Consider the following 25,461-nt stretch of genomic DNA (forward strand, 5'->3'; position numbering starts at 1 on the left):
ATAGCATGATCCATGCACTTGTGTAAGTACTTGAGTGCATCTGTGTAGGGATTCAGCAGTCGTAACTGTATTGTCCATCTGCATAGGTGTCATGAAGTTCACCACTTCTGTCTTAAGAAGCATGAAGTTGGAGATGGAGAAATGTTTTACCATGATTTCCTTAATGGGGGGTGGGATGATTTGTTATGGTCGGATCTGACCAACGAGGAGTTGACTTCAGGTGTGGAACACCGGTCACTCATGTTGGTAATGACTAGGTCTAGGATATTGTTGCCCCTGGTGGAGGTGTGGATAAGTTGATCCAGGGCATTGGAATTTATGAATTCCAGAAAGCATTGAGCGAAGGAGTTGGTACATGAGTAGTTTTCCCAGTTAATGGTGGGGTAGTTGAAATCACCCATTATTAGGGTGTTTGGTTGAACCCTAATATTTTCCAGTATATCAAGAAAAGAGGAGTGGGAATTCTGGGGCATGGTGGGGGATCTGTGACAAGCTACAATTTGGATTACAGTTTTGCCCAGAGTTAGTTGCACTTGGATAACCTCAGATGCATTATGTCGAGCAACTAGCCTGGAGGTGTGGATATCTTTAATGAATAAGGACACACCTCCGCCTTTGGTGTTCCGGTCCAGTTGGCCGAAAAGTATGGTATGAGTTATAGCTTGATAATGCAGGGGTGCTCTCTGGAGCCTTGAACCAGGTCTCAGTCACTGCACAGATATCGATGTTCTCCATTTTAAATTGTGCCTCGAGGGAGTGCATTTTGAGATTTAGACTTCTAGCATTGAGTAGGATTATCCTCGGTTTTTGCTTGCCTGTTCCTGTTACGGTGGTGAATTTGTCATTTAAACCTTGCCTAAAAAAGGCACTATAGGGGCGGCAAGAGCCTTAGGCAGTATCCAGAATCTCAGGGGTGATGGGTGCAGGCCATCTCTGGCAAAGCATCGTGGTCTGTCAACCATGTGGTCCCAGGCAGACACTGGATCCCCTTATAATGACACGAGAAGCTTAGCCAATTGTTGAAGTCAATCAGTTTGTCCTTATACTGCGGTATCATTCTGGGCAATGGCAGGATGCTACTCAGGGCTAGGGTCATACCTGCCTAGGCTACAAGATCAGAGAGCTCTTCCATGTCTCTTTTCATGTAGTCTAGGGAGGTACGTCTCGGGTCATTCACACCAACATGGACAATGACAGAGTTATATTTATACTTGTTGTGGAGTGACTTGAGTGCGTGGGTTACGTGGCGGATCCTGGCACCCGACAGGCAGCTGACAGTAATGTTCTCCTTGTTTAGCCTGGTGAGAGGGACATCAGTGTGTCTGACTATAGAGTCACCTATGACTAGTGTGTTGGGTACGTTGTTTTGCCTTATGGGCTGTGGTAAGTGGCACACTGAGTCCGTGGGTTATGTGTCATTTGGATTGTGTTGGGGGGGTAGAGGTTGCTTGCGTTTCTACTTTGGAGGTCTCTGTTGCTTGAGCAGATTATTATTGAGAGCCTCCACGAATGTTTTTGTGTTTCTATATGTGGATTTTGGTGGTGTAGGTTTAGTGGGACTATGTGATGAGTGTGGTGTGGTGCAACTGTTTACCTTCTCCTCTTGACTGTCAAGTTCAGTCTTGTTTGGAGAGAGCTTTACCTCCAGTTTGGCTAGATAAGTGCATCTCTCACAGGTTGTGGTGTTGGCATCATGCACTTTATATATGGAGGCCATTTTTATAGAAGGACAGTATTAGGCCATGCAGTATCTTCCCGTTACTCGTTATATGATATATTTTTATAAAATAGCTTATGCTGTTTCAGTAGAACCCTGAGTAACAACTGAATGATGATCTGCTCATATGGTTAATCTGTGTCTTTTCTGGCAGTGGGATAGAAGTACTTTTGATTAGGGAGATGGATGCTGTGGTTTGATGCAAGTTCGTTGCTTTTTTATTGGACTTAGTGATAGTGTATATGATTAAATACATTCAACAATTTACTTTCCAGGAGACAAATGTTTTCAGTAGGTGCAACAGCCTCATATGTGTCAGCCTACTCTTGATTAATGTAGGATTACACATCATTTCCTTGATGGAATACATTCTTGGCTGTTTAATATGCACTAGGGGTGATGAATATTCAGTTACTCATTCATGTTTGGCAGTTAGCACAGAAAGAAGACTAAATGCTAACCTATAATGAGCTGCTTCCTGGGTACAGGGATTGATTCCTTCCTTCTCCATTTGCCTGCTGTATGACTCTGAGTAAGTTATTTAACCAAACTGTACTTCCAGGTTACCCTTGAAATAGTACAATATCATCCAGTGGGTTTACCCAGTCAACAAATAAGTAAATAAATAATAAACAAAAAAAATCATCTTCCACTACCTACTTTATCCTATTCAGGATTGTGGGGGAGTGAAAGCTTATCCTGTCAAACAATAAGTGTAAGGTAGAGAAAAAATCCTGGATATGTGCGCACACACACACACACACACACACACACACACACACACACACACACACACACACACACACACACACACACACACACACACACACACACACACACACACACACACACACACACACACACGTCATTCATGGACAACAGATGGGTAGTCAAAGTGCACTCTTCCTGAATTCATTTTATTTACATTAAGATGCCCAAATAAAAAGCATTTTGAATACACTTGCTGTGTGTCTACTACCTTAGCTCGATAATTCCTCTGTTTGGTAACTTTGCAGTGGAGCAACAGAATTTGAACTAAGTGCAGCCTGACTATTTACCATAAGCCCTTATATAGATATATATATATATATATATATATATAGATATATATATATATATATATATATATATATGGATTCACTTTAGAAGCTCGAAGTACTGAAATATCGAAATTTAGTATTTCAAGCCCATAAAGTGGAATCCTGAAAACCTCAGAAGTGCGAAATTCAAAACCTCACATACCGGAGGTTTTGAATTAGCGCTTCTGGTGTTTCGCTGTGGTTATGGATTAAGGTAAGTGTTGATGTGTTAAGGGTTTTGGTAGGGGCTGTGTGTGTTAGTGTCTTTTGTTGCTGTGATGTGTGTGTGTGAGGAGAATGTAGCTTGTATGGTGGTTTGTGTGTTTTTGCATGTAATGCGACCTCAGAGTTAGAATATTTAAGTGGGGGTGTGGCCCTCCTCATGGTGGTGCAGGGGGCTTGCCCCCCTGCTTTTATGTAGTACAGAGCTTGTGTGTGTGTGTGTGTGTGTGTGTATGGGAGGAGGGTGTGTGATGTGAGATTTTGAATTTCGCGCTTCTGAGTTTTCGTTCTTGTTAGGTTTTGACTTTATGGCCTCGAAATACTGAATTTCGACATTTCAGTATTTCAAGGATATAAAGTGAATCAATATATATATATATATATATATATATATATATATATATATATATATATATATATGGGTTTATAGACTATACGTAATGAATATTCAATTATTTAATGATTCAGTGATTTAAAGATTTAAGCCTAGGGCATAAGGAGGCTAGTTAAGGGCTTGGCATTAATTTAGACCCTGGTGCATAAAACAAATCCTTAAATTATATGTCTAAAGAAGACCTACATGTTAATAAACTGTACACCTAATACCAGTAGGCTGAGTATTCGGTAATCTACCAGCCCTAAAATGAAAAAAATAGAGATCAATTTTGAATTAACACCAGATAAATAAACTAATACATTAGTTTAGACCATTATTTATAAAAAAAAAACAACACCCAGTATTGCAGAAAACACATCCTACTGCACTTCTACACCAAAATTAAATCTGACCTTAACAAGCCTATAAGCTATTAAATAAAGTGATGAGGAGTCAAGTCTATTTACATATGATAACAATTCACATTCAACTCCATGTTTGGTAAATGTTTTTTGAACATGCTCAAACTTAGCCAGAACTGAGATCCCCAGCACATAAAAGGAACCTTAATATTCGATCATGAGGTGAATATTGGCAGAACATAACTTAACCATTATAACCTTATCTGTAAAAATGAAGGTCCTAAAATACTCTTATTAGTCCATAACATTTCCTAACAACACAATTATCAAGAGAATCAAATGAAAAAGATGAAGCAACAATTACACCTAAATCCTTAATTTGTTTAACCAAAAACAAATGTAATTATCCAGATCATATGGTTAACAGTTATTAAAGTGCACAACAGAGCATTTGTTGTTAAATTTCATACCCCTTTCCTGTACCCATGTGGATAACTTATCCAGATAATTTTGCAAACTGTATTAGCTATTATGCCTCCAACCTTTAAATCATCTGCAAATTTGTACAAACAAATGTGTTTAGATGATGGGCAATCACTCATAAGCAACTCAAATAGCAGTGGTAAAAAAAAAAAAAACACGGGGAACACCACATTTAACAGACATATTTTGAAAGTATATTTTTAATCATAAGTTTGCTTTTTGACCTACCAACCAACTTCTAATCCATCTTTTTACAAACTCATCCATATCTGTCCTGCTCAGTATATCATTAAAAACAGAATGTGGAACTGAATCAAGGGCCTTAGCCAGATCCACATAAACCGCATCTATAGTTAGGTCTTTGTCCAACATGTTTATCGTATATTTATAGAAATTCACCAAATTATTTAGACTCGGTCTTCCAGATATAAATCCATGGTGGTATGTATCTGAACAGAAACTAAATATATGTTTAAATGATTAGCTTAGTGCCCTCTCAAAACACTTCCCCAGGATATACTTCAAACTAATTGCTCTGTAATCACCAACAGTGTAATCAGGGTGATTTTTATGTACTAGAACAACAAAGGCCTCTTTCCAAATTTTTGGTAAAAGACATTCAATTCAATTTTTGTGAAACAAAAAAAAAAAAAATGGTCATTAAAGACATCAGGTCCAGTTGCTGAGTTCTTTTTTCTATAATCTAATGATAACTTAATTGGAAGACAGCTACCTACTAAATTTGGTGGAAAATAAGTCTATTTCATTTACAGGAGACCTACCAAAAATCAGCAAGTAAATTGGCCAAAATTTCAGGGTCAGTTATATACCCTGAACCTTCTCTTAGTACCAAACTTAGATATATAGGTAAATGTGTTGTCATGCAAAAAGTTGAAACCACTTTCATCAGTCACTGCTCAACAAAAATACTAACCAAAAAAAAAAATCAAATGACTGGCTGCAAATTTGATTGAAAAAGAAGAACAAATGCTCTCCTTTTCAGAACAGTGAATTAAAAAAATAACTATAATATCAGACAAATGTTGCTAAATAATGATACTGCTAGCGAAAGCATTTTTCATAAGACAATGTATAGGGCTAAGGTTAGGGGCGGAATTAGGGTTACTACACATTAGTAAGGATGGGCAGGGGTGCACATTATCTTATGAAAAACCCTTTCCCAAACAGTACCAATACACATCATTTGGACACTTCCCATACTTTTCTAAACATACACAACACTAAAACTGTCCACTTACCTCTAACCCTAACCAGCAAACACTAACAAATGCACTCCCATTCCTTATGCTGAAAATTCCCATACATTATCAGACAACAACACTGAATCTGTCCCCTTACCTAGCCCTTACTCTAATCCTTATCTTCAAACATTTGTACACAGACTGCCATCACTAATGACAAAACCTTTGGGATAAACATAGATACCCATATACCTTTACCAAACACACGTCCCCAAAACCCCATGATGATTATAAGCTGCGGTGGTGCAGTGGTAGCGTTGTTGCCTCGTAGCAAAAAGTTCTCCCATTCGATTCTCGGCTGGAGCGCCTTCTGTGTGGAGTCTGCATATCCTCCCCACAGTCGAGTGGCGTTCGAAAGACAAGCGTAGAATGGGCGTGCCTTCGTTGAAGGTTGGGCATTGAGCTGGCAACTCGGCACCCATAAAAAATCTACTGGCAATCATTAGCGGACCGGAGTTCCGCTGTGGCGACCTCTAACAGGGAAAAGCCGAAAGAAGAACATTTGAAATTCCTACAATTGACAAACATGTCATTTGACAAGATTTCCCTTTGACAAAAAGGAACACCACCTAACTGTGTCAACACTGTAAAACAGACAAAAAAAAAACTCCAGCATCAGAGTTGCTCCTCATAGTTTATTCCAATTTTATGTTCACAACATGGCATTAAAATAATCAGGAGCCACATTTTTCCCAGCACTTGTGACTTCTTCAGTCAAAATATAACATTTAAGACAAGGCACAAGCTGTTTAGCTTTTTGTAGCACCATGTGATCAAGACAAACTTTCCATAATGTAAACAACAATGTCAAGTCATCCATTTTAAGTAAATTGTCAAATATATACATTAAAATAATATATACAACTTAAAATTTTATTTTAAAGGGAGAAAAGTCTGTAATCAAGCTATAAGTTTTACTAATATCAGCAGTATGTTGCAGAAAGTAAATAAAGAAACCTCACCTTCTGGTAGAAAAAGTAGGAAAATGCATACACCCAATACAAACCTAAGTCAAAACACATACATGCAAAATGGCATACAGCAAAGCATAACACACCTCAGGGGAATTCCAACTCTTAATGATTAAGAAGTTTTCAGAATATATTCCATTGTACTAAATATATTCATAAAAAACTGAAAAAAATAAATAACAATACAATAAATTGTGAATATAAGGAAAAAATAACTTCACTATAACAATATAAGCTTATTATTGTAACCACTTTACGAAAATGCAAAAAAGTACCACCAAAGACCAGGAACTGAAACCTCCCAGCACAATGTCAGCATAAGTTCTTTAATTCAACAATATATGTAACAAATCGCAGCACAACAATCTCTCTTAGCGCCTCGGCTAAAACAGCCTTTACAGAGTAATAATAATAAGCAATTGTCTCGTGGTTTGTTATAATAATAGTAATAAGCATATTAGTTAACTTAAAATCAAGCACATCAAACTTAAAATTAGTGCCAACTTTTAATAATAGGATGATATCCAAAATAAATGCCATTATGTCAAATCTATTTTTAAATACTTGGATAACATGTCTTGGATCAAAATTATATAAATTCATTTAAACCAGGTACATATCATGGACCCAAATTGACAATCCAAGCTTTTTTTCTGTTAAAAATTTTTGTCCACATAGATTTGTGAATATTTAAGGTGTCCACCTTATCAATTACTATAAAAAGAAAACTAATCTCTCTCTCTGTATGTATGTATGTATATATATATATATATATATATATATATATATATATATATATATATATACACACACACACACACACACACACACACACACACACACACACACACACACACACACACACACACACACACAGATCTATATCACATAATCGAACAACCTATTTAGTGAATGCCTCTTTATCAGACTTTATTTGTCAAAACCACTATCCTTTGAATGATCATTTTAGTGAATTTCTTTCCCAGGGAAAAAAAAAAACAGTGGGCCATCATTGGGAATTTGTCCTTTTCCCCACAGTAGTGTGATTTCGAAGTTTTTATATTTAGTTAGGGGTTGGGGACACAGTGGGTTTTAAATTTTGTGATTTTTGTGATGATCGGTAGTTGGTCTAGTGGTTATTGTCCCTGGTAAAAACATCACTAAAATGATCATTTGATGGATAGAAGTTTCGACAAATAAAGTTTGATGAAGAGACATTGATTGAATAGGTAATTTGACGATGTGATATAGACCCATTTATATAAAAAAAGCGTATTTGTAAACACACTTATGATATTGCAGGGCCAGATTTAAAAAGTACTTTAAGTAAACATGCAAAAAGTATGCAAGCTTTAAGAATTATGGTTTTATGGTGATGCAAAAATTGGCCAAAAATCCAAGGAGTAGCATGTGAGAAATCCAAATGGAAAAATGTGAGTTATTGTAGCAGCTTGAGCTTTGTACTTGATACACCTCCTGCAATCAATGATAAACTTTCTATTACAAGCCACCTTCTGCTAAGATGAGCTAGATTACAATTTTCAAAACTTTTTATTATAGTATATTCAATTTAGTTATTTTTTACTTTTCATTAAAATACTTTTATAAGTATATTTAATAATTTTGAATCTTTATAGTTGTTTAACACATTCTGTATGTTTCCACTAATAGATTATGTATGTAAGTTGATGTTGACATGTTACTTTGTTTTACTGGTGCAACTGGGATTTAAATTTGCGTATGTGTGTTTGTCGGGGGGTTAACTTCAGATTCTGAAGAAATCTATTTTATGAATGGGCTTAATCTGGAGTAATTGTTAATAAATTTAAGGTGTTACACTTGTTTATGGGTATCCACACTTCCCTTTTTTATTACTGATTTGTGTTTTACTCAACAAGTTGATTTCTCTCTCTCTCTCTCTCCTCCCTCCCTCAATATAAATATTTTTTTCCTAAGGAAAATAATGACTGATATCTTCTGATGTAAGAAAGTTGTTCCATTATCCTGAGAACTGCTGTGTACTGTAAGTGACACATTTTTTTCTTTTATTTACATTTATTTTTTAGTATTGGGTTCCTCCCAAAGCAGTACATTGTAGTCCTAGACATTTCAAATGGAACTTGATAAGACTTTGCCTTATATACCAGAAAAAAATCACTTCTAAGTAGAAATAGAATACAATGGGAGTTCCTAAAGCCTTTCTGAATAGTCAGTGTTTTCCAACCCTAAGATTTTTCTAAAAAGAAGCAGCGTACCTTTTCAAAATATCCTATGGCATAAAAGACTATAGAATACTGTACTATTCAACAGTGGGTAATAAGTATTAAAATGGAACAATGATCTCACTGGAATGACCAGACTTGCCATTTAGAATCAGATGGGCTACAGAATATGCTTTTCTGACATTATCAAATACACAGTGGTCAGAGTATAAGTTATTTGTGGTGTAATTTTTTATGATCTTTCCTTTATTTTGTATTCATAATGTATGCCCTTTTGCCACATCATAAAACCTTATTTACTGTCTAAAGATGAGGTAATTAATAATGCATCTGGTATGTAGTTTCTGCCAATGTTCCTGGAGAACTTCAGTATTTATCCGTTTTGCAATTGTTAGCATATCTGCTTATACAAAATCAATTTCCCACTGTACATCTGAAAGCAATAGTCCAAAAGGAAGATACCCATAGTAGAAAGGCCTTTGGGATACTAATTATAATCTCATTTGGAAGAGACTGGTACTCCTTACCCCTCAAAGAAAATGACTCGTTGTGTACTCTTGCTTAGGTTTTCTCCTTTGAATTAGATATGGATTGGGATTTAGTACAATTATTTGCTTATGTGCAACAGTCCTAAATGCCTCAGCTAGGTCAAGATAAGCAGAGTGTACTGTCAGTCTTTCAAGTGCTGTTGTTACCTCTTCAAAGCATGCCCAACATTCAAAAGGCCAACACAATCTCCCCTTATGAAACCCATTCTGTTCTATATCTAGTAGAAGTAGGTCACCTGTGAGATTTTCCACTACTTTATGTAGAATTCTGGTTAGACTGATTGATCTAAAATTATCTGAGCCTGATGCGACCCCCTTTTGTGAAGATGTACCACTACAGCCTTTTGTCATAGATCAGCGACATGTCCATATGCTACCATTTTGTTTAGTAAGAATGATAGAAAGTTAGTTAGATCTTTCCTTGATTCTACATAGGAAATCAGCAGCTATGTTGTCTAACTCCATGTGATATGAATTTTTCATTTTACATGTGGCATCCATTATTATGTCTATAGAGCTCCATGAATGTGAGTGTGATGTAGCCTACTTATTTGATGACTAACCATTTCTTGGATAAAGACAACCATTTTTCCTGACCTGTAGCTGCCAAGCGTATACTATAGCTTTGCAAACAGGGCTCACATAACAGATTGAAAATGTTCTCTAGATGCATGACACTTTCTCACAATAAATAATCAGTCACTGTGCCTTTTTAATGTCCAAAAAAATTTAAATCTTAACAAATGTGACTTTTTAGTGTTTACTGTATTAACACCTAGTTCAGATACACAGTGACAACAACAGCAATACTTGTAAGTTATTAGTTTTACTCATAACCATTTAAAAGTATTTCAAATATACAAAATACTTACTATGCACAAACATTAGCTTCATGGGAATTGTTGTGTTTCTCAATTTATAAGCCTACAGAAGAATTCTTACTCAGAAAAATGATTTTCTGCAAATTATATATACAAATCAACAAATGAAGACAGCAAGAAATGCACAAAACATTCAATGTTGTACATATCCTATTTTTATTATTCCAGATGGCCATGTATTAAGCTTTCTTCCAGTTTTTTTCTGTTAAACAGTACTGTTAAATATGCAATAATTGCACCTTTTCCTTACTAAGAATCTTTACGTCAGGATAGTGTGTGTTTTGCTTGCTGGCATTTACATGTTAGTTAAAATGAATGAGTATAGATTCATATGAAGATTACTCACAGCAAAAAAACTGGACATCATTAAGTGATGTGTCATCAATAACAACCCCCTGATACAGTTCCTGTTTGGTAATAATGCCACATATTGCACTATTTTTGCACTCATTACTCCACCCACCATACTCTCCAAAGTCCATCCCGGCTCCTTCAATAATAGCCCCATTGTTACAGTAGAACTTAACGTTGTTAGCTGCTGTGTCATCAAGAACTCCCTGGGAAGGTTCAACCTTCAACTGGAACTTCGTTAAAGCACCTCTTGGACACCACGTAATTTGAGTCCAGGTTCCATATCTGTAAGAAATGATTGTTAATTAGATATTGCTTTGTTACAAATTGTCAGTCACTTTCTAGAGTCTCTGTCATCCATGCTCTTAAAAAAAACACAAATAATGGAGCAAAGTTAATTAGCAGCAGTTAGAAATTAATAATGCAGTCTGTTTATATTTCATTATTAGGCGTAATCATATTATTACTGTTAATAGTTCTTATTTATACAAAGAGCCATTTGTAAATGCAAAAACTTTGCATGCTTTGCAGATGAAAAATACAACCTGTAAGATACATTTGAAGGTCTGTGTAAATGTGCATGTGCAAATCAGATTTGACAATGGGTATGGACAAGACTTTCGAGATGCTGCAGGGAAACAAAATACTTACAATATTCTTTTCAAAATTCCTATAACTGCCTAGTCACAAGGTTGTGTTCCCCAAATGCCATGTAGGTTAATCAAGTCACAACGTTGTGTTTCCCAAATATCATGTAAGTTAATCAAGTCACAAAGTTGTGTTCCCCAAATACCATGTAGACTAATCAACTCACAAGGTTGTGTTCCCCAAATATCACGTAGGTTAATCAAGTCACAAGGTTGTGCTCCCCAAATACCACGTAGATTAATCAAGTCATGAGTTTGTGTTCCCCAAATATCATGTAGGCTAATCAAGTCACGAGATTGCGTTCCCCAAATGTCATGTAGGTTAATCAAGTCACAAGGTTATATTTCCCTAACACCATGTAGGCTAATCAAGTCACAAAGTTGTGTTCCCCAAATATCATGTAGGCTAATCAAGTCACGAGGTTGTGTTCCCCAAATATCATGTAGGTTAATCAAGTCACAAGGTTGTGTTCCCCAAATATCATGTAGGTTAATCAAGTCACAAGGTTGTGTTTCCCAAATGCCATGTAGGTTAATCAAGTCACGTCATTGTGTTCCCCAAATATCATGTAGGTAAAGTCATGAGGCTGTGTTCCCAAATATCATGTAGGTTAATCAAGTCACGAGGTTGTGTTCCCCAAATATCATGTAGATTAATCAAGTCACAAAGTTGTGTTCCCCAAATATCATGTAGGCTAATAGCTACAATGGGAGTTAATTTTTTCCTCTGGTCTAGCAAGTACGATCCTAATTTATGCAATAGAACTGTTAAAAGCTACACACTTTGCTCAGATTATTTTGTACAAACAACATAAAATCTCTTTTTCAATTAAACTCACGCATTTTAGTTCAGACAAAGATGACATCTGTCTCATTTATAACAAGTTTTGTATAAAATTAATAAACTGCATAATAAAAAATACTGGTGGTTGTCCAAGTTAATAATCAAAATGCAATCTCATGAATTTATTGTTTCCTCAATATTTTGCCAGTCTTTTCATAATTTTAAACCTAGGATTAAATGCAAAATTGTCATGCATTTTTCAGAATGTAATTTGAAGAATACAAAATTACTTTTCAAGTTATAAAATTACATTGTAACATGCGGCCTAAAATACCAACTGTCAGATTCATGTAGTACTTCCTTTAAAGCATACTATTAAATGTGCAGTAACTCTAACTAGCATTACCAAAAAATGTTATTCTACAGTAATATGGCATCACATTCCTTGCACACTGATATTATGACACATTCTTCAACATCATTTGATGTGAGACAAAGATCATATTTTGAAGGTAACTAAAGCTGTGATGCTATACTCACCAGTTTAAATGCAGGGCTATCTCTTTGGTGTTTACAATATTCTGCTATGTTTTAATGCAGTGCATTATGGCCTTCTTCAAAAACTAAAATTATAAAAAATGAATGTCTCCTAGAAGAGTGACTTTACAAAAGCTTAGTTTATGATTGTGGATTACATCTCATCAAAAACTCAGTTCCTCAGAAACCATCCTGCTAATACTGTAATACTTGATTTGATGTTGTCAGTCTTCATCTATCCTTGACCTTTGGGTACTCCGTTCCGATTCTCGGAACAGGCTTGTCCGTTACACAGCTCATGCCAACCAAAAGCTCTTGAGCTAAGACTCTACCCACAATACTCCTTTCTATATTACCTCAGATCTCGTTTGACACTCTTGTTGCAAGATGCATCGCTTGTTTTCTCTCGCAGCTACATAAAATTTCTTTAGTTACTAATAGCTAATCCCATTTTCCTGTTTATATATATATATATATATATATATATATATATATATATATATATATTTTTTTTCTTTATATTCTCTTTTTTTCTCTACCCATCTTTCTGGTTGAATGAGTGTTTTCTCTTCCATAACTTACAGTATTCTGTCCCTACCATTGTTGGTAGTACCCCTCCCTTTGTCCTTCCTTCTCTACTTGTTTGTGTCACTCTCTACTACCATAGTTGGTATTTTCTTTCTCCTTTACCAATCCCTTGGTAACCCTCTCTACCATTGCTGGTAGGTTTCTTTCTGTTTTCTTGGTGTGTGTGTGTGTGTGTGTGTGTGTGTGTGTGTGTGTGTGTGTGTGTGTGTGTGCGTGTGTGAGAGAGAGAGTGTTCCACCTGTTGATCTCTATTTTTCTTTTGTGTTTGTCAGCATGGCTGAAAAATCAAAAGGCACTACGGGTTTTAAACAGTGCTAGGATTGTGGGCGGAAAATGCCAAACTACGATGGACGCACTTTCTGTGTATATTGTTTGGACCCAGCCCATTTGGGCCAGGAATGTACTGTCTACCAGGCCTTTAGTAACTGTGCCTTGGTAGAGTGAAGGAATAAATTAATTTTAAAAGGGCTTAACAAGTCTTCCCCTCAAAAAAGCCTTATCCAAGGCCAATACATCAACTTCTAAAATGGACTCTGGTACCAAGACAAGCCACTCGGTGCAGACTTCTCCTTCAGCACTGGTGCTAAAAAACATAAACCTTCCATTTCAACCACTTCCACGGAACCAAAAGCTAAGGTTCCAAGACGTTTGGAGCAGACTACCCACGTGGCACCACAAACCTCTGTGCCAGTCTTGTCAGCACTGACTTCTTCAGTTTCCCGCTCAGTGCTGACCTCTCCTACTGCACCGCAGCAGACATTGCAAATCCTCTCAGTGCTGAAATCAGAATTTATATACACACTCAGGACAAGATATTCACCTTCTAGTGACCCCTTCATGGGGCAGCTACCCAGTCCTTTCCTAGAAAGGCCAGAATCCTCTTCTGGGTTATCTTTCCATTCCTCTAGGAGTCTCACAGAAGGAGATTTTGTGAGGTTGGTGGATCAGCTCCTAGTGGCTGGGGGTCTTTCTGTCTCCTCCCAGACCCCTCTCCCCTCTGGAGTTGGGGTGTTTTCTCCCAGGAATCCACCCAGACTTCCTCCTCTTACCTCCTTGGAGGCTTTAGAACTTCCCACTCTGATCCCACTGGTTCCAGCTGATCAGCTGACAGCCTTTTACCCTTTGGTTCCAGGATCTGCTCTGACTTCTTCAGTTCCTTTGGAACCGGTAGACTTCTGGGGCCATGGCTCTGCTGTCAGGTTCGAGGGTTTTGGATTGGCTCCTGCCTTTTATTTGGAGTTGTCCTTAACTATGGGGACCTTGGTGGGTATAGGCCCTTCCTCAGCTCCTGCTTCAGAGGTAGGTCTGCCAGAAAAGGGTGTGACCTTGGTTCCAAGGTTCTCTTTCTTGGTTCCAGGCTCCCATCCCTCTATACCTCTCAACCTGGAAACATCAAAAATCTGGACAAAGGCCCATGAAAAGTAGGTACAAATCTGTATGCTGATTAACATAAAATTTGCATACACAATTATGTAACCCCACCCACTCCAGTGAATTTGTGGGATATCAACTTTCAAATGCAAACTGAAGAACAGACAAAAATATGGCCCCAGAGACCCAGACCCTGTAGTAATTGATAACCATTTTCTTTTAAATGCGTAGCAATGATGTTCACTGGGAAGGGAGAAGATGATGAACCTTAGGATTTTGTTTTTGGTGACTTACAGACCGCAGTATGTTGGTTTTATGGTAAAAGAAGGGCATTTAATGGTAGGCAATATTCTAATCTTAGGAAAAAAATATTATAGTTTGCTAGGACCTCCAAAAGTCATTCTTCATGGCCTACTGATCAGTGGCATAGCTACAGTTTGTGCCACCCGGGGCTGTCTTTGAGTTTGCTGCCCTTCCCCCCTCACAAAATTTTGGTCGAATGGAGCCTCCTCATATACAGCCCTCCCCCCTGCAGCCATTCCAATGTCCCATTACTTGGCTTTTTCACCCCATTTACCATAAACACTGTAATGTGCATACTGCTTTACTTCTACGATGATTTGGATTTCATTTAAAACTTTTATTTTACAGCACAAAGACTAATAGACATCTGTTAAACAAAGCAATGCAGACGCACAATGACAATAGACTTAACATTAGAACTTCTCCGCCCTTGAAACTCACATTCATTGAAACAGCATAGAAACCCACATTCAAAGAAAATACATTTGGCCAGTGGCAGATAAAAATTAAATTTGGGCTGTTTTCAAATCATAGGCTCCTTGCACACGAAACATACATGTGTTCTTGGATACACCTTCCTGATTGTATTAAATTATATTTGTTGTATAATAAAGTACAGTTGTTAGACAGTGTTTTAAATTTATTGTTTTGAACATTTTCCCCGTAAATGATTAAACAAAATGCATGCACCAATAATGACAAACTGCCCAATTCAGAGCATTTCCATCATAAAAGTCTACTCAAACTTCTACAATCCACCAGTATCAGTAAATATGCAGAATCACTGCAGAAGTAAAAGTCATCTAAATAATTTCACATTAATAAGATCTGTAACTAATGAAGAGGTTGCTGCTAGCAAGCAACTTTATATTTCATTGTTTCATCTACAAATAAAGTGCCTGTTGCCCTTGAGGAATAAATTGCCCATGTTACATTAAAAAAATGGTAAGCTAGTAATATTGCAATAGGGAATGGATGGCAAACTGATAATAGGTTCATAGTTACTAGTTATCACCATCAAAGTGGACATTCTCCGGACTGCAGCATCCACCCCCTTTATAAGTACAATGCAGTACAATATCAGCAATGCATCTACATACTGTGGGAGTAGAACCCACAGCCTTCTGCATCAAAAGCAAGTATTAAACCTGTTATGGTATTAACAATGCAAGCATACTCACTATAAGCAGCACTAAACTTATCTTCCCCTGAAGCTCTCAACTCCGTGTAAAATCCACTCGACACTCAACTGTGTCTCTCAACTTTGCAGCACAAGAAATCTGGAAAAAGCCAAAATCTATTGGGGGGGGGACAAAAGCCCAAAAACCAGAGACACATTTTAAACATTGCTTGTATAATCTTGGAAAGTTGCTAGAATAAAATGTTATGTTACCATGATGCATTTCACTGCCAAGTCTTGGCCCCAGGGCCCTGTGCACTATAGTCAGAGCAACATACTGTTTCCTGAAAGATAGGAAGACTGAAACTTAAATGGGTATCATTTAGTGATTTCAGTTCTCACCATAGCTCTCAACCTCTTAGCACAAAACAAATGGACAAAGCCAATATCCAAACATATTCAGTGAATTCAGTTCTCACCATAGCTCTCAACCTCTTAGCACAAAAAGCCTGGACAAAGCCAATAATGGGGGAATACAGCCCCACAAAATAGGGACAGATTTCAAATACTGATCTTATAAACTTAGAAAATTGCTAGAATAAAAGGTTTTGCATCACCATGTATTTTCTGAAGAATATGAAGTCTGAAATTAAAATGCCTGTCATTATTTAGTGAATTCAACCCTTCACTGATTTGCAACAAAAATCCAGAAAACCACAGCTTTTATGAGGAATAGAACAGAACAAAAATATGAGGCAAACATCTGGACAGTTTTCACAAGTGGTAGTTGGTAGGGAATTTAGGCTGTTGCTAGCTGTACCCAAGGTACATAGTTTGAGCCTGAGTAACTCTAGCCACCAGGTATATTTTAATGGGCATTTTATGCACACACACACACACACACACACACACACACACACACACACACACACACACACACACACACACACACACACACACACACACACACACACACACACACACACACCATACCTCTTACTGCAAGAAATCTGGACAAAGCCATACAAAAAGTGGGACAAAGGCCCAAAAATAGGGACATTTTTTAAATATTAGTCTTATAACTTTAGAAAGTTGATAGAATAACAAGATTTACATTAGCATGAATTTTCTGAAGGGTATGACATCGGGAACCCAAATGACTCATTATTTTCTAACTTAAAACTTTAGTTATTTGCCAATAATTTGACAGAAAACCACAATTTTACAAAAAAAGACCAAAAATATGAAGCAAAAATCTGGACATTCTGAAAAAATCTGTACAGTTGAGAGGTATGCATACGCCAAGGATTTTGGAAACAGAGTCGATGTTGCAGTTTGTCACATTCAGGTTGCATTAGGTGTGCACAATGTGTTTTGGATGTGCACAGAATCTGTAATTATCCTACAATGAATTGTTAAGTATTGGACTGCTTGCAGCATGTCTTCTGAAATCATGTCTGCAGCTGGTCCATGAAAGTCTTCCTTCAGTTTGCTGTGCTGTCCACAAATAGCTTTTGGAATCTGGCCCAATGAGTTCTTTTAAAAAGCCTGTACACTGTGTCATCTTTGTTTTACTTAATTCAATAAATCCACACCTTATTCTCATTTAATACTCATATTTCTTTCTTCCAAACTTTATATTTTATTGCAAATGTCTCCACACATTTTATTTCATCCATTACGTCTGCCTTATCCCAAATCTTACCAATGTATTGCTTAACTGGCATTATGGCTCCTCATTGGTCATGCAAAAAGTCAGCATTTTCAGCTCCATTAACCTTCAGTTATCTCACATTGGTAAATTAATGTTCTGTTGTATGCCATAAATCATGTCATAGCTCTCCCACCTCTATTGTCACTTATTTTATATCAAAGCCATACCCTTTTGACTTGGGTTGCATCTTTCAATCCTTCATGTCACTCATTTCTTCCTCCAAACTCATATTTTTTACCATCATCACTAACTGACTCCTTCACAGACTGCTATCTCAAATTTTACCTCAAATAACCTAATTTAACTAAACAAATATGACTGCTTATTCACAATACATGGAGATAACCAGGGAGGGAGACAGATGATTTTTCCAACAATGCAGTATTTTAATGTTCACTTCTGCACTCTGACCTTTTCAGAAGAATAAAGTGGTTGGAAATGTTACCAAACATCGATAACTGCATCATTTTTTCTGGTTTTGCTCATGTCATGAGCCCAAAACACAGTATTGCCTGAAAAATTTCATGTCTTTAGAACTGCTCAAAAAAGCATACCCCTTTAACCATTTTTAGTGGACATTTCATGGCCATCTGCTACAAATGATCATGTCATCAAGAATGTGATTTGTAATACCTGGTCATTGGTCTACCAGACAGACAGGGATCAACTGACTACAAATACAAAATTATTATTGTGGTGAAAACGTTTATATATTTTGATTAGCAGATGTTGTCTGGACATGTCTTGTAACTGCAAGAATGATTTGAAGGTTTGTCTTGTCAAACGATTTTCCACTTATCAGAACACCAAAAATTGGGTTCTGTTTTACTTAGCCTTTATTAATTATGATAGATCACTGAGCTGAAAACTGATTAATCCAAATGTACCCATAGACTGGCCATTTTGACTAAATGCCATCTGAGCAAATATATTTTTAATTGGGTATCCTGGTTATAGTTTATTTTATTTGATGCTTTATAGTTGTGTTATATATTTGGGAAACTGGGAGGTGATTATTTCACAATGCAATTGTGCAATTGAACTGTTTCATGATTTGTTAGTGTGCCAGATGATTAGTCTGTATGACAAATGTACAGCTATAGAATTTTGTGTTTCTGTGTTTTTTTACTTACTTGGATTTATGCAGACCTCAATATCTGTTCTAAATAGGCACGTAACCCTTTTTTCCGTTAAATGAGAGAGTGAAGCCCTCTGTAGCTTCATTTTAGTCTTTCAGAATCATTCTTGCATGAGATCCCCTGACTTGTCATGCAGTCTTAACACGAAGCATGGATGTACAATGGAAAACTCCATTTAATGTTGTCATAAAGTCATTAGAGATTCTTACTGATCTGCTTTTCTTTACCAATTGTGCAGTTTGTTCATTAACTTTTATTTGCTTTAGCAGGAAGTCCTTCATGCAAGTATCCATTTATTTCAGCCCCCCCCCCAAACCTGAAACATATGATACATGTCTCATTTTTAGAAGTGTAAGAGTTATACTTTCTGCAGCACAAACTTTCTTCAAATATCTTACTGTGTTTATCTGATAGGCACGTGCGCATGCACACACACACACACACACACACACACACACACACACACACACACACACACACACACACACACACACACACACACACACACACACACTTCCCTTGCAGCGTAAGTTGAATAGCAATATAATAAAATAATGAACCAAATCCCTTGCAGCAGCTTGTACTAAATGAACCATATGCGGAAGAAAAGAACTGCACACACACTTCCCTTGTAGCATAAGTTGAATAGCAATATAATAAAATAATGAACCAAATCCCTTGCAGCAGCTTGTACTAAACCGACAATATATGGAAGAAAAGAAGTGCACACACACTTCCCTTGCAGCATAATTTGAATAGCAGCAATATAATAAAATAACGAACCAAAATTCCCTTCCCTTGCAGGCTTGCAGCAGCAGCTTGTGCTAAACAAATCATACGTGAAAGAAAAAAATGCTTGTCCTTACCTGGAGCAGCCAGAAATGCTCATGCATTACCTTCGAGCCCAGTTCCAACAAGCTGGCAGGCTGTTCACGGAGATGACGTCATTGCGCATGTGATGATGTCAGGTCAAAAGGCTGAAAAAACAAAATTAAAAATAAAACCTGGGAAAATCGGAAATTAAGAGGTGCCACTTGGGAATCATGGCACCCCATTATTTGGACCTCAAAACCAGTAAAAACAGAGAAAGTCGGTACGGTTGAGAGGTATGCATCTCTCTTCTGGGGGGCTGGCCTTCTAGGCAGTGGAGAGGGCTTTGGTCTCTGCAGGCTCTCAGCTGGCCCCTTCTCTGCTGGAGTTTTATTCCCAGACATCTTCTTGCCCAGAGCTGCTGGCAACCTCCACGCCTGGACAGCGGGCACCTAGGCTGCAAGATTCCCCTGCAGAGGGCTCCTCTTCTTCCGAGTCCTCCTCAGAGATTCCCACCGAGGAGCCTCCCCGGAAGAAAAAGTGTTAGAGGAAACACTTAGATTCCCTTGAGGAATCGGTCGCAGAAAACACAGACTTTGATGATGGGGAGGGTCCTCCCTGGCCACCCCTGGAAGACGTGTCCTTCAGAGAGATCCTCAAACAGAAGGGTAACTGAAAGCCCAAAGATAGTAACTCTGAGGAGACAGTGTACTTGCAAGCCTTTGGTGCTCACCCATCTACTTCTTTGGTGACCTCTCCTGCTGACAATCTCATTAGTGGGCTTGGAAGGCTCCTGATTCCATAGAACCAATTCCTTCGAGACCTGACAAAATACAATCTGCTCCTGAGGACCACCAGCAGTGGGTAAAAGGGTTAACAGTAGATGCCATGGTGGTGGCAGCGGCCACCAAAAAGGAACTAGCTGAAGAGAGTTCCTCTGTTTATCCTCCCAACTGAGAGTCCAGGGCAATGGACAGATTTGGGAAAGTGGTATACACTTCTTTGACCTTCACATTAAGGTCTTTGAATTTTTTCACACATTTCACTAGGCTCCAGAGGGATCTGATCAATGCGTTATCAGATAACCTAGAAGGAGCTGTGTCTGAGGAGGTCCAGGATAAAATAGCATCCCAGAGTGCATTTCCAGCTCATCCATGAGGCTAATTGTGCATGCAGCCAAAGGGGTGACCAGGTTAACTGATTCAGGCATTGCCATAAGATGTCACACCTGTGTAAGTTTGCAGAGCCATTCAAGTCTTCCTTCATCAATGCTCCTTTTGACAGATCTTGATTTGGATTAGATGGCGAGGGATAGTGTATGCTTTTATGTAACTTGCTTGCCTCAATAATTACTGAATAACTGACTGTACCTTATCCCTACTAGGTGATTAGTGTACGTACCCCATCAGGATAGCCACTAGCCAAACCCTCCAAATATTGTCCCCTACTTACTCCTTATCCACTCACTACTACAACTGCCTTTTCCCCCCTCCACTCCACCCTTCTGTATCCCTGTGAATACACTCTCACACATTTCATTCTAATCCTCTCCTCTCAAACTTATTAACCATCTCTCTTCCTACACATCCTTCTCACTCAAATCACACTCTGTCTCCCACCATGCAAACAAAATCTGCCTATGCTCTAATACCCTTATTTCTAAGCCTAATCCTCTTCTGCTTACTTTACCTTACTAGTCTCCCAAATTTTCTGCACTCCCCTCCCTTTCATACAACTGCGATTTACATTAAAAAAGACTTCCCTTTACAACCCAAGTGTCCCCCCACCTCTGCAAACATAATGAATTTTTTCTATTTCAAAGGAAGCTCTTCCTTACCCTTAGTAAACCACTTCCCATACCCACCAAACTCACCTCATTAGGTTCCAATATCTACACCTATGACCCATTAGAAAATAGATACCTATCCATACTGTACTCAAAATTTATCACCCTCCTCCAACGTTCTCGAGACATACACCCTAACCCAGGGCCTTCATATAACTCCACCTCTAAACCACATTCACATAGCTCTCCCCTGCACCACAAATCTCTTCTCCTTGCCACACTTAATGCCAGGAGCCTTTGTAATAAAATACCTTCCTTTCATGCCTGGATCTCTCATAACAAACCTGATATTGTCTCTATCACAGAAACCTGGTTAAAACCACACATAAAAGATACCAAAATTATGCCCCCTAACTATAAACTTATAAAAAGTGACAGACCTCAAAAGAAAGGTGGAGGAGTAGCCTTACTCTTCTCCTTCTCCTTAACAGTAACACCCTATACTAAGCCCATACCCTCATTTGACACTGCCGAGCTAACGCTCGCTCTTCTCAAAGTAAATAACAATAAAACCTTATGCATTGCCTCCTTGTACATTCCTCCTGGTAACGATATCCCTATACTGGAAAATATTTGTGCCTGGTTCACTTCCAACATAAATAGTGAGACTATAATCCTAGGCGATGTCAACATAAACTGGTCTTCCATTGACTCATCTACCCCTTCTCAAAGTATCAACCTATATCAATTCACACAGCTAATCAAAACCCCTACTAGACCAAACAAAGATTACACCACAGGTAGCATCCTTGACTGGATACTAGTCTCCCACCCAAACCGAGTTTCTGATAGTGGTACTCTCGCAGACTCACATAGTGACCATCTCCCTGCCTACATATGCCATTCCCCCTCCACTATCCTCTTTCAACACAGACACATTACCACCCGCAACATGCAAAACTTCAACCCCCTAATTTTCTCTAATACCTTAAAACAGATAGACTGGAACCCCCTAAAGTCCCTCCCTTTAGATGCCGCAGTCTCACATTTCAGTAACCATACACTCGCAAACAACAAATGCAGTAACTCAATGAAGGCTGTCTTCCACATAAATCCACCACTACCAAAGAGCCGCCACCAACTGTTCTTTTATTATACACAAAAACACAGATTTAGCTTTCATCTCCAAACCTGGAGACCTCATCAGAATCAATTCCAAAAGCACATTTCCTGTTCTTATATACTCAAGACAATTGAGTCACAAATTAAAAAATTGAAAAATTAATAACATAATATATAATCCTAAAATAGTTTGTCTCCCAGTCACCCCCTCTATCCAAGTGATCAACAACCTCGACCACCCAAAATTTAAAATCAGCCTTCTCACATATAAGGGAGTGTCTATATAAGGCATTATTTATTGATGTCTCTCAAATATACCCCACAAAATTTACAATAAACCAAATATACCAGACCTTTAGTGTAACAACTATAGTATTTATTAGCTTTCAATGTAATATTGTGGGAGATGTGCCCAGTGTCCATTTATAGCCGGTGAAAAACATATAAAACTACCCAGTGTTAATATTACATTGAAAGCTAATAAATACTATAGTTGTTACACTAAAGGTCTGGTATATTTGGTTTATTGTAAATTTTAAAACAGAACGACATTTAAGAAAAAGTTGATCACTTGGATAGAGGGGGTGACTGGGAGACAAAATTGTTATATAGGGAGATGATATGGCAACTCAGGCTAGATGCCTGTAGTGGTAAGGGCTTTAATGACCACATCTCCATAACACCAGCCCTCAAATTAAGAAACATACTTAAACCAATTGAACCACCCCACTGACTATTTTAACAAATTATTTTAGTACTAAACTATTTTAGGATTATATATTATGTTATTTATATATTTATTTATTTATTTAATCAATATACCACTATATTGATTTGAAATGACATTTATTCAATACTGTTTTTACATATATATATATAACATATATATATTTTTTTCTCATGATATATTTAACTATTTTATGTATGTGTATATAAAATACATAACACCCAAATATGTGTTGCAACAACTATGTAGGAGTTTGAAATGCTTTTACCCTGTCTAAAGATATCCATTGATTGTTTTAAACTGCCAGCCACTTCATTGTTCATTGTTTTATTGTTTTATTGATTAATTAGTTAATTTTTCAGTTTTTTAATTTGTGACTCAATTGTCTTGAGTATATAAGAACAGGAAATGTGCTTTTGGAATTGATTCTGATGAGGTCTCCAGGTTTGGAGATGAAGAACAGTTGGTGGAAGCTCTTTGGTAGTGGTGGATTTATGTGGGAGCAGTCTCACATTTCAATAGAATTTTCACTGATATACTTAACCACTTCGCCCCTAGTAGAACCAAAAGACTCAGATCCAAAACAGCCCCCTGGCTAACTAAAGACACAAAACTACTTATGCATCACCGAGATAAAATCTGGAAATACTACCAAAAATGCAAAACTCCCAACTCTCTTGCGGAATACAAGCAACTGTGAAATCAAGTAAAAAAACAAATAGCCACTGACTGCAAATCCTACTACCTTAAACTTCAAAATAATCATAAAACCAACCCCAGAAAATTTTGGAATAGTATTTCATCAATATTATTCCCAGGCAAAAAAGAGAACCCTTGCCCTGACCCAGACACACCAGATCTCCACCTAGCTACCCAATTTAACTCCTTTTTCATTGACTCCATAGGCAAACTCACCTCTTCTTTCCCTAACAACATCCCCCCCAACTTAACTGATAACAAAAACTTAACATCCATGAACCCTAAGTCCTCCCCTTTTACTCTCAAATCCATTCCTACCCACACTATAAAAAGCTCCTACAAAAGTTAAAACCTTGCTCTAATGCCCCAGATGACATTCCATTCAAATTTTTCCAACTAGCTGCTGATGGCTTAGCCCTTCCAATCAGCATCCTAATCAATCGTTCCATTCAGGAGTCCTATGTACCATACCTCTGGAAAAAAGCCTTTCCCCCTCCATAAAGGAGGTACAAACTGTTCAATCTCCAACTTTTGCCCTATTGCTATCCTATCCCCTATCTCTAAGATACTCGAAAAATGTATTCACCTCCAACTATTACCCTACCTATTGGGCAACCAACTCCTAACTCCTACCCAACACGGGTTAATACCAGGACATAGCACCACCACTGCCCTTCTTTCCTTCCTCAAAATCATTAACTCTGCTTGTGACTCTGGGAACATAGTTTCTACGCTCCTCCTCAACTTATCTAAAGCTTTTGACACTGTCTCTCATGTGCTTCTACTTTCTAAACTCTCCCATCTTAATCTCTCCTTTTCGTCTATCAAATGGTTCTCTAGCTATCTCTCAGCCAGGGAACAAGCTGTAAAATGGAACTACTGCACTTCCTCTTTCCTTCACACCCCAACAGGTGTACCCCAAGACTCTAGTTTGGGTCCTTTACTATTTAACATTTTCATCAATGATTTCCACCAAAAGATCCCCAGTGCTAAACTGGTGCAATATGCAGATGACTCCACTATCATCTGCTCATCCCAAACTCTTCTTTTACTAATAAACCTTACGCAAGAAGCCTTCTCCTCCACTGAGTCCTGGATGCTTGACAATCACCTAGCCCTAAATTCCTCCAAATCTAAAATAATGATCTTTACCCCTTCTAGACATGCAGCTGCTGACAAAGCATCCTTCTCTATACTTAGCCTAAACAAAACAACTATTGAAATAGTTCCCCATACAAAACTTCTGGGCGTTCTTATCGATGACCAGCTAAAATTTGATATCCACCTACAAATCAATATTAAAAAGACTCATCAAAAACTTGGTATGCTTTATCGACACAGGCACTACCTTTCTCTGTCTTCTAGACAACTCCTATTTACCACCTACCTCCTACCCTCCCTTTTGTATGGAGCTTCACTACTCTCTAACCTCCAATCATGCCTAAAATCTAAACTTTCCTCATGTTATAAACAAAATTTCAAAGTTTGCCACAGGATCCAAATCCTCTACTCACCATTGCAACTCCCTACATGCTCTAAATTGGTTGGAACTCCCAAGCTACCTAAATTTCCTTCAACTAACTACAGCACTCAAGCTAATTTTCAAACCTTCTAACTGTCCATCACTCTCCTCTTCCCTA

The 25,461-nt window shown here is 37.8% G+C and overlaps 1 protein-coding gene across 1 annotated transcript in view; it reads right to left on the reverse strand.

Moving 5' to 3' along the window:
• Positions 1 to 10,307: 10,307 nt before the first annotated feature.
• Positions 10,308 to 25,461, reverse strand: part of LOC122797666 (vitelline membrane outer layer protein 1-like) — a 190,691-nt gene continuing 175,537 nt past the window's right edge. Inside the window, exon 4 of the mRNA XM_044066207.1 lies at positions 10,308 to 10,759. Within this exon, the coding sequence (XP_043922142.1) occupies positions 10,462 to 10,759 (298 nt within the window). The 3' untranslated portion in view covers positions 10,308 to 10,461. The remainder of the gene's footprint in view (positions 10,760 to 25,461) is intronic.

Source organism: Protopterus annectens, chromosome 3.part1 (assembly GCF_019279795.1).
Source record: "Protopterus annectens isolate FY-2018-M chromosome 3.part1, PAN1.0, whole genome shotgun sequence".
In the NCBI taxonomy this organism is placed as follows: Eukaryota; Metazoa; Chordata; order Ceratodontiformes; family Protopteridae; genus Protopterus; species Protopterus annectens.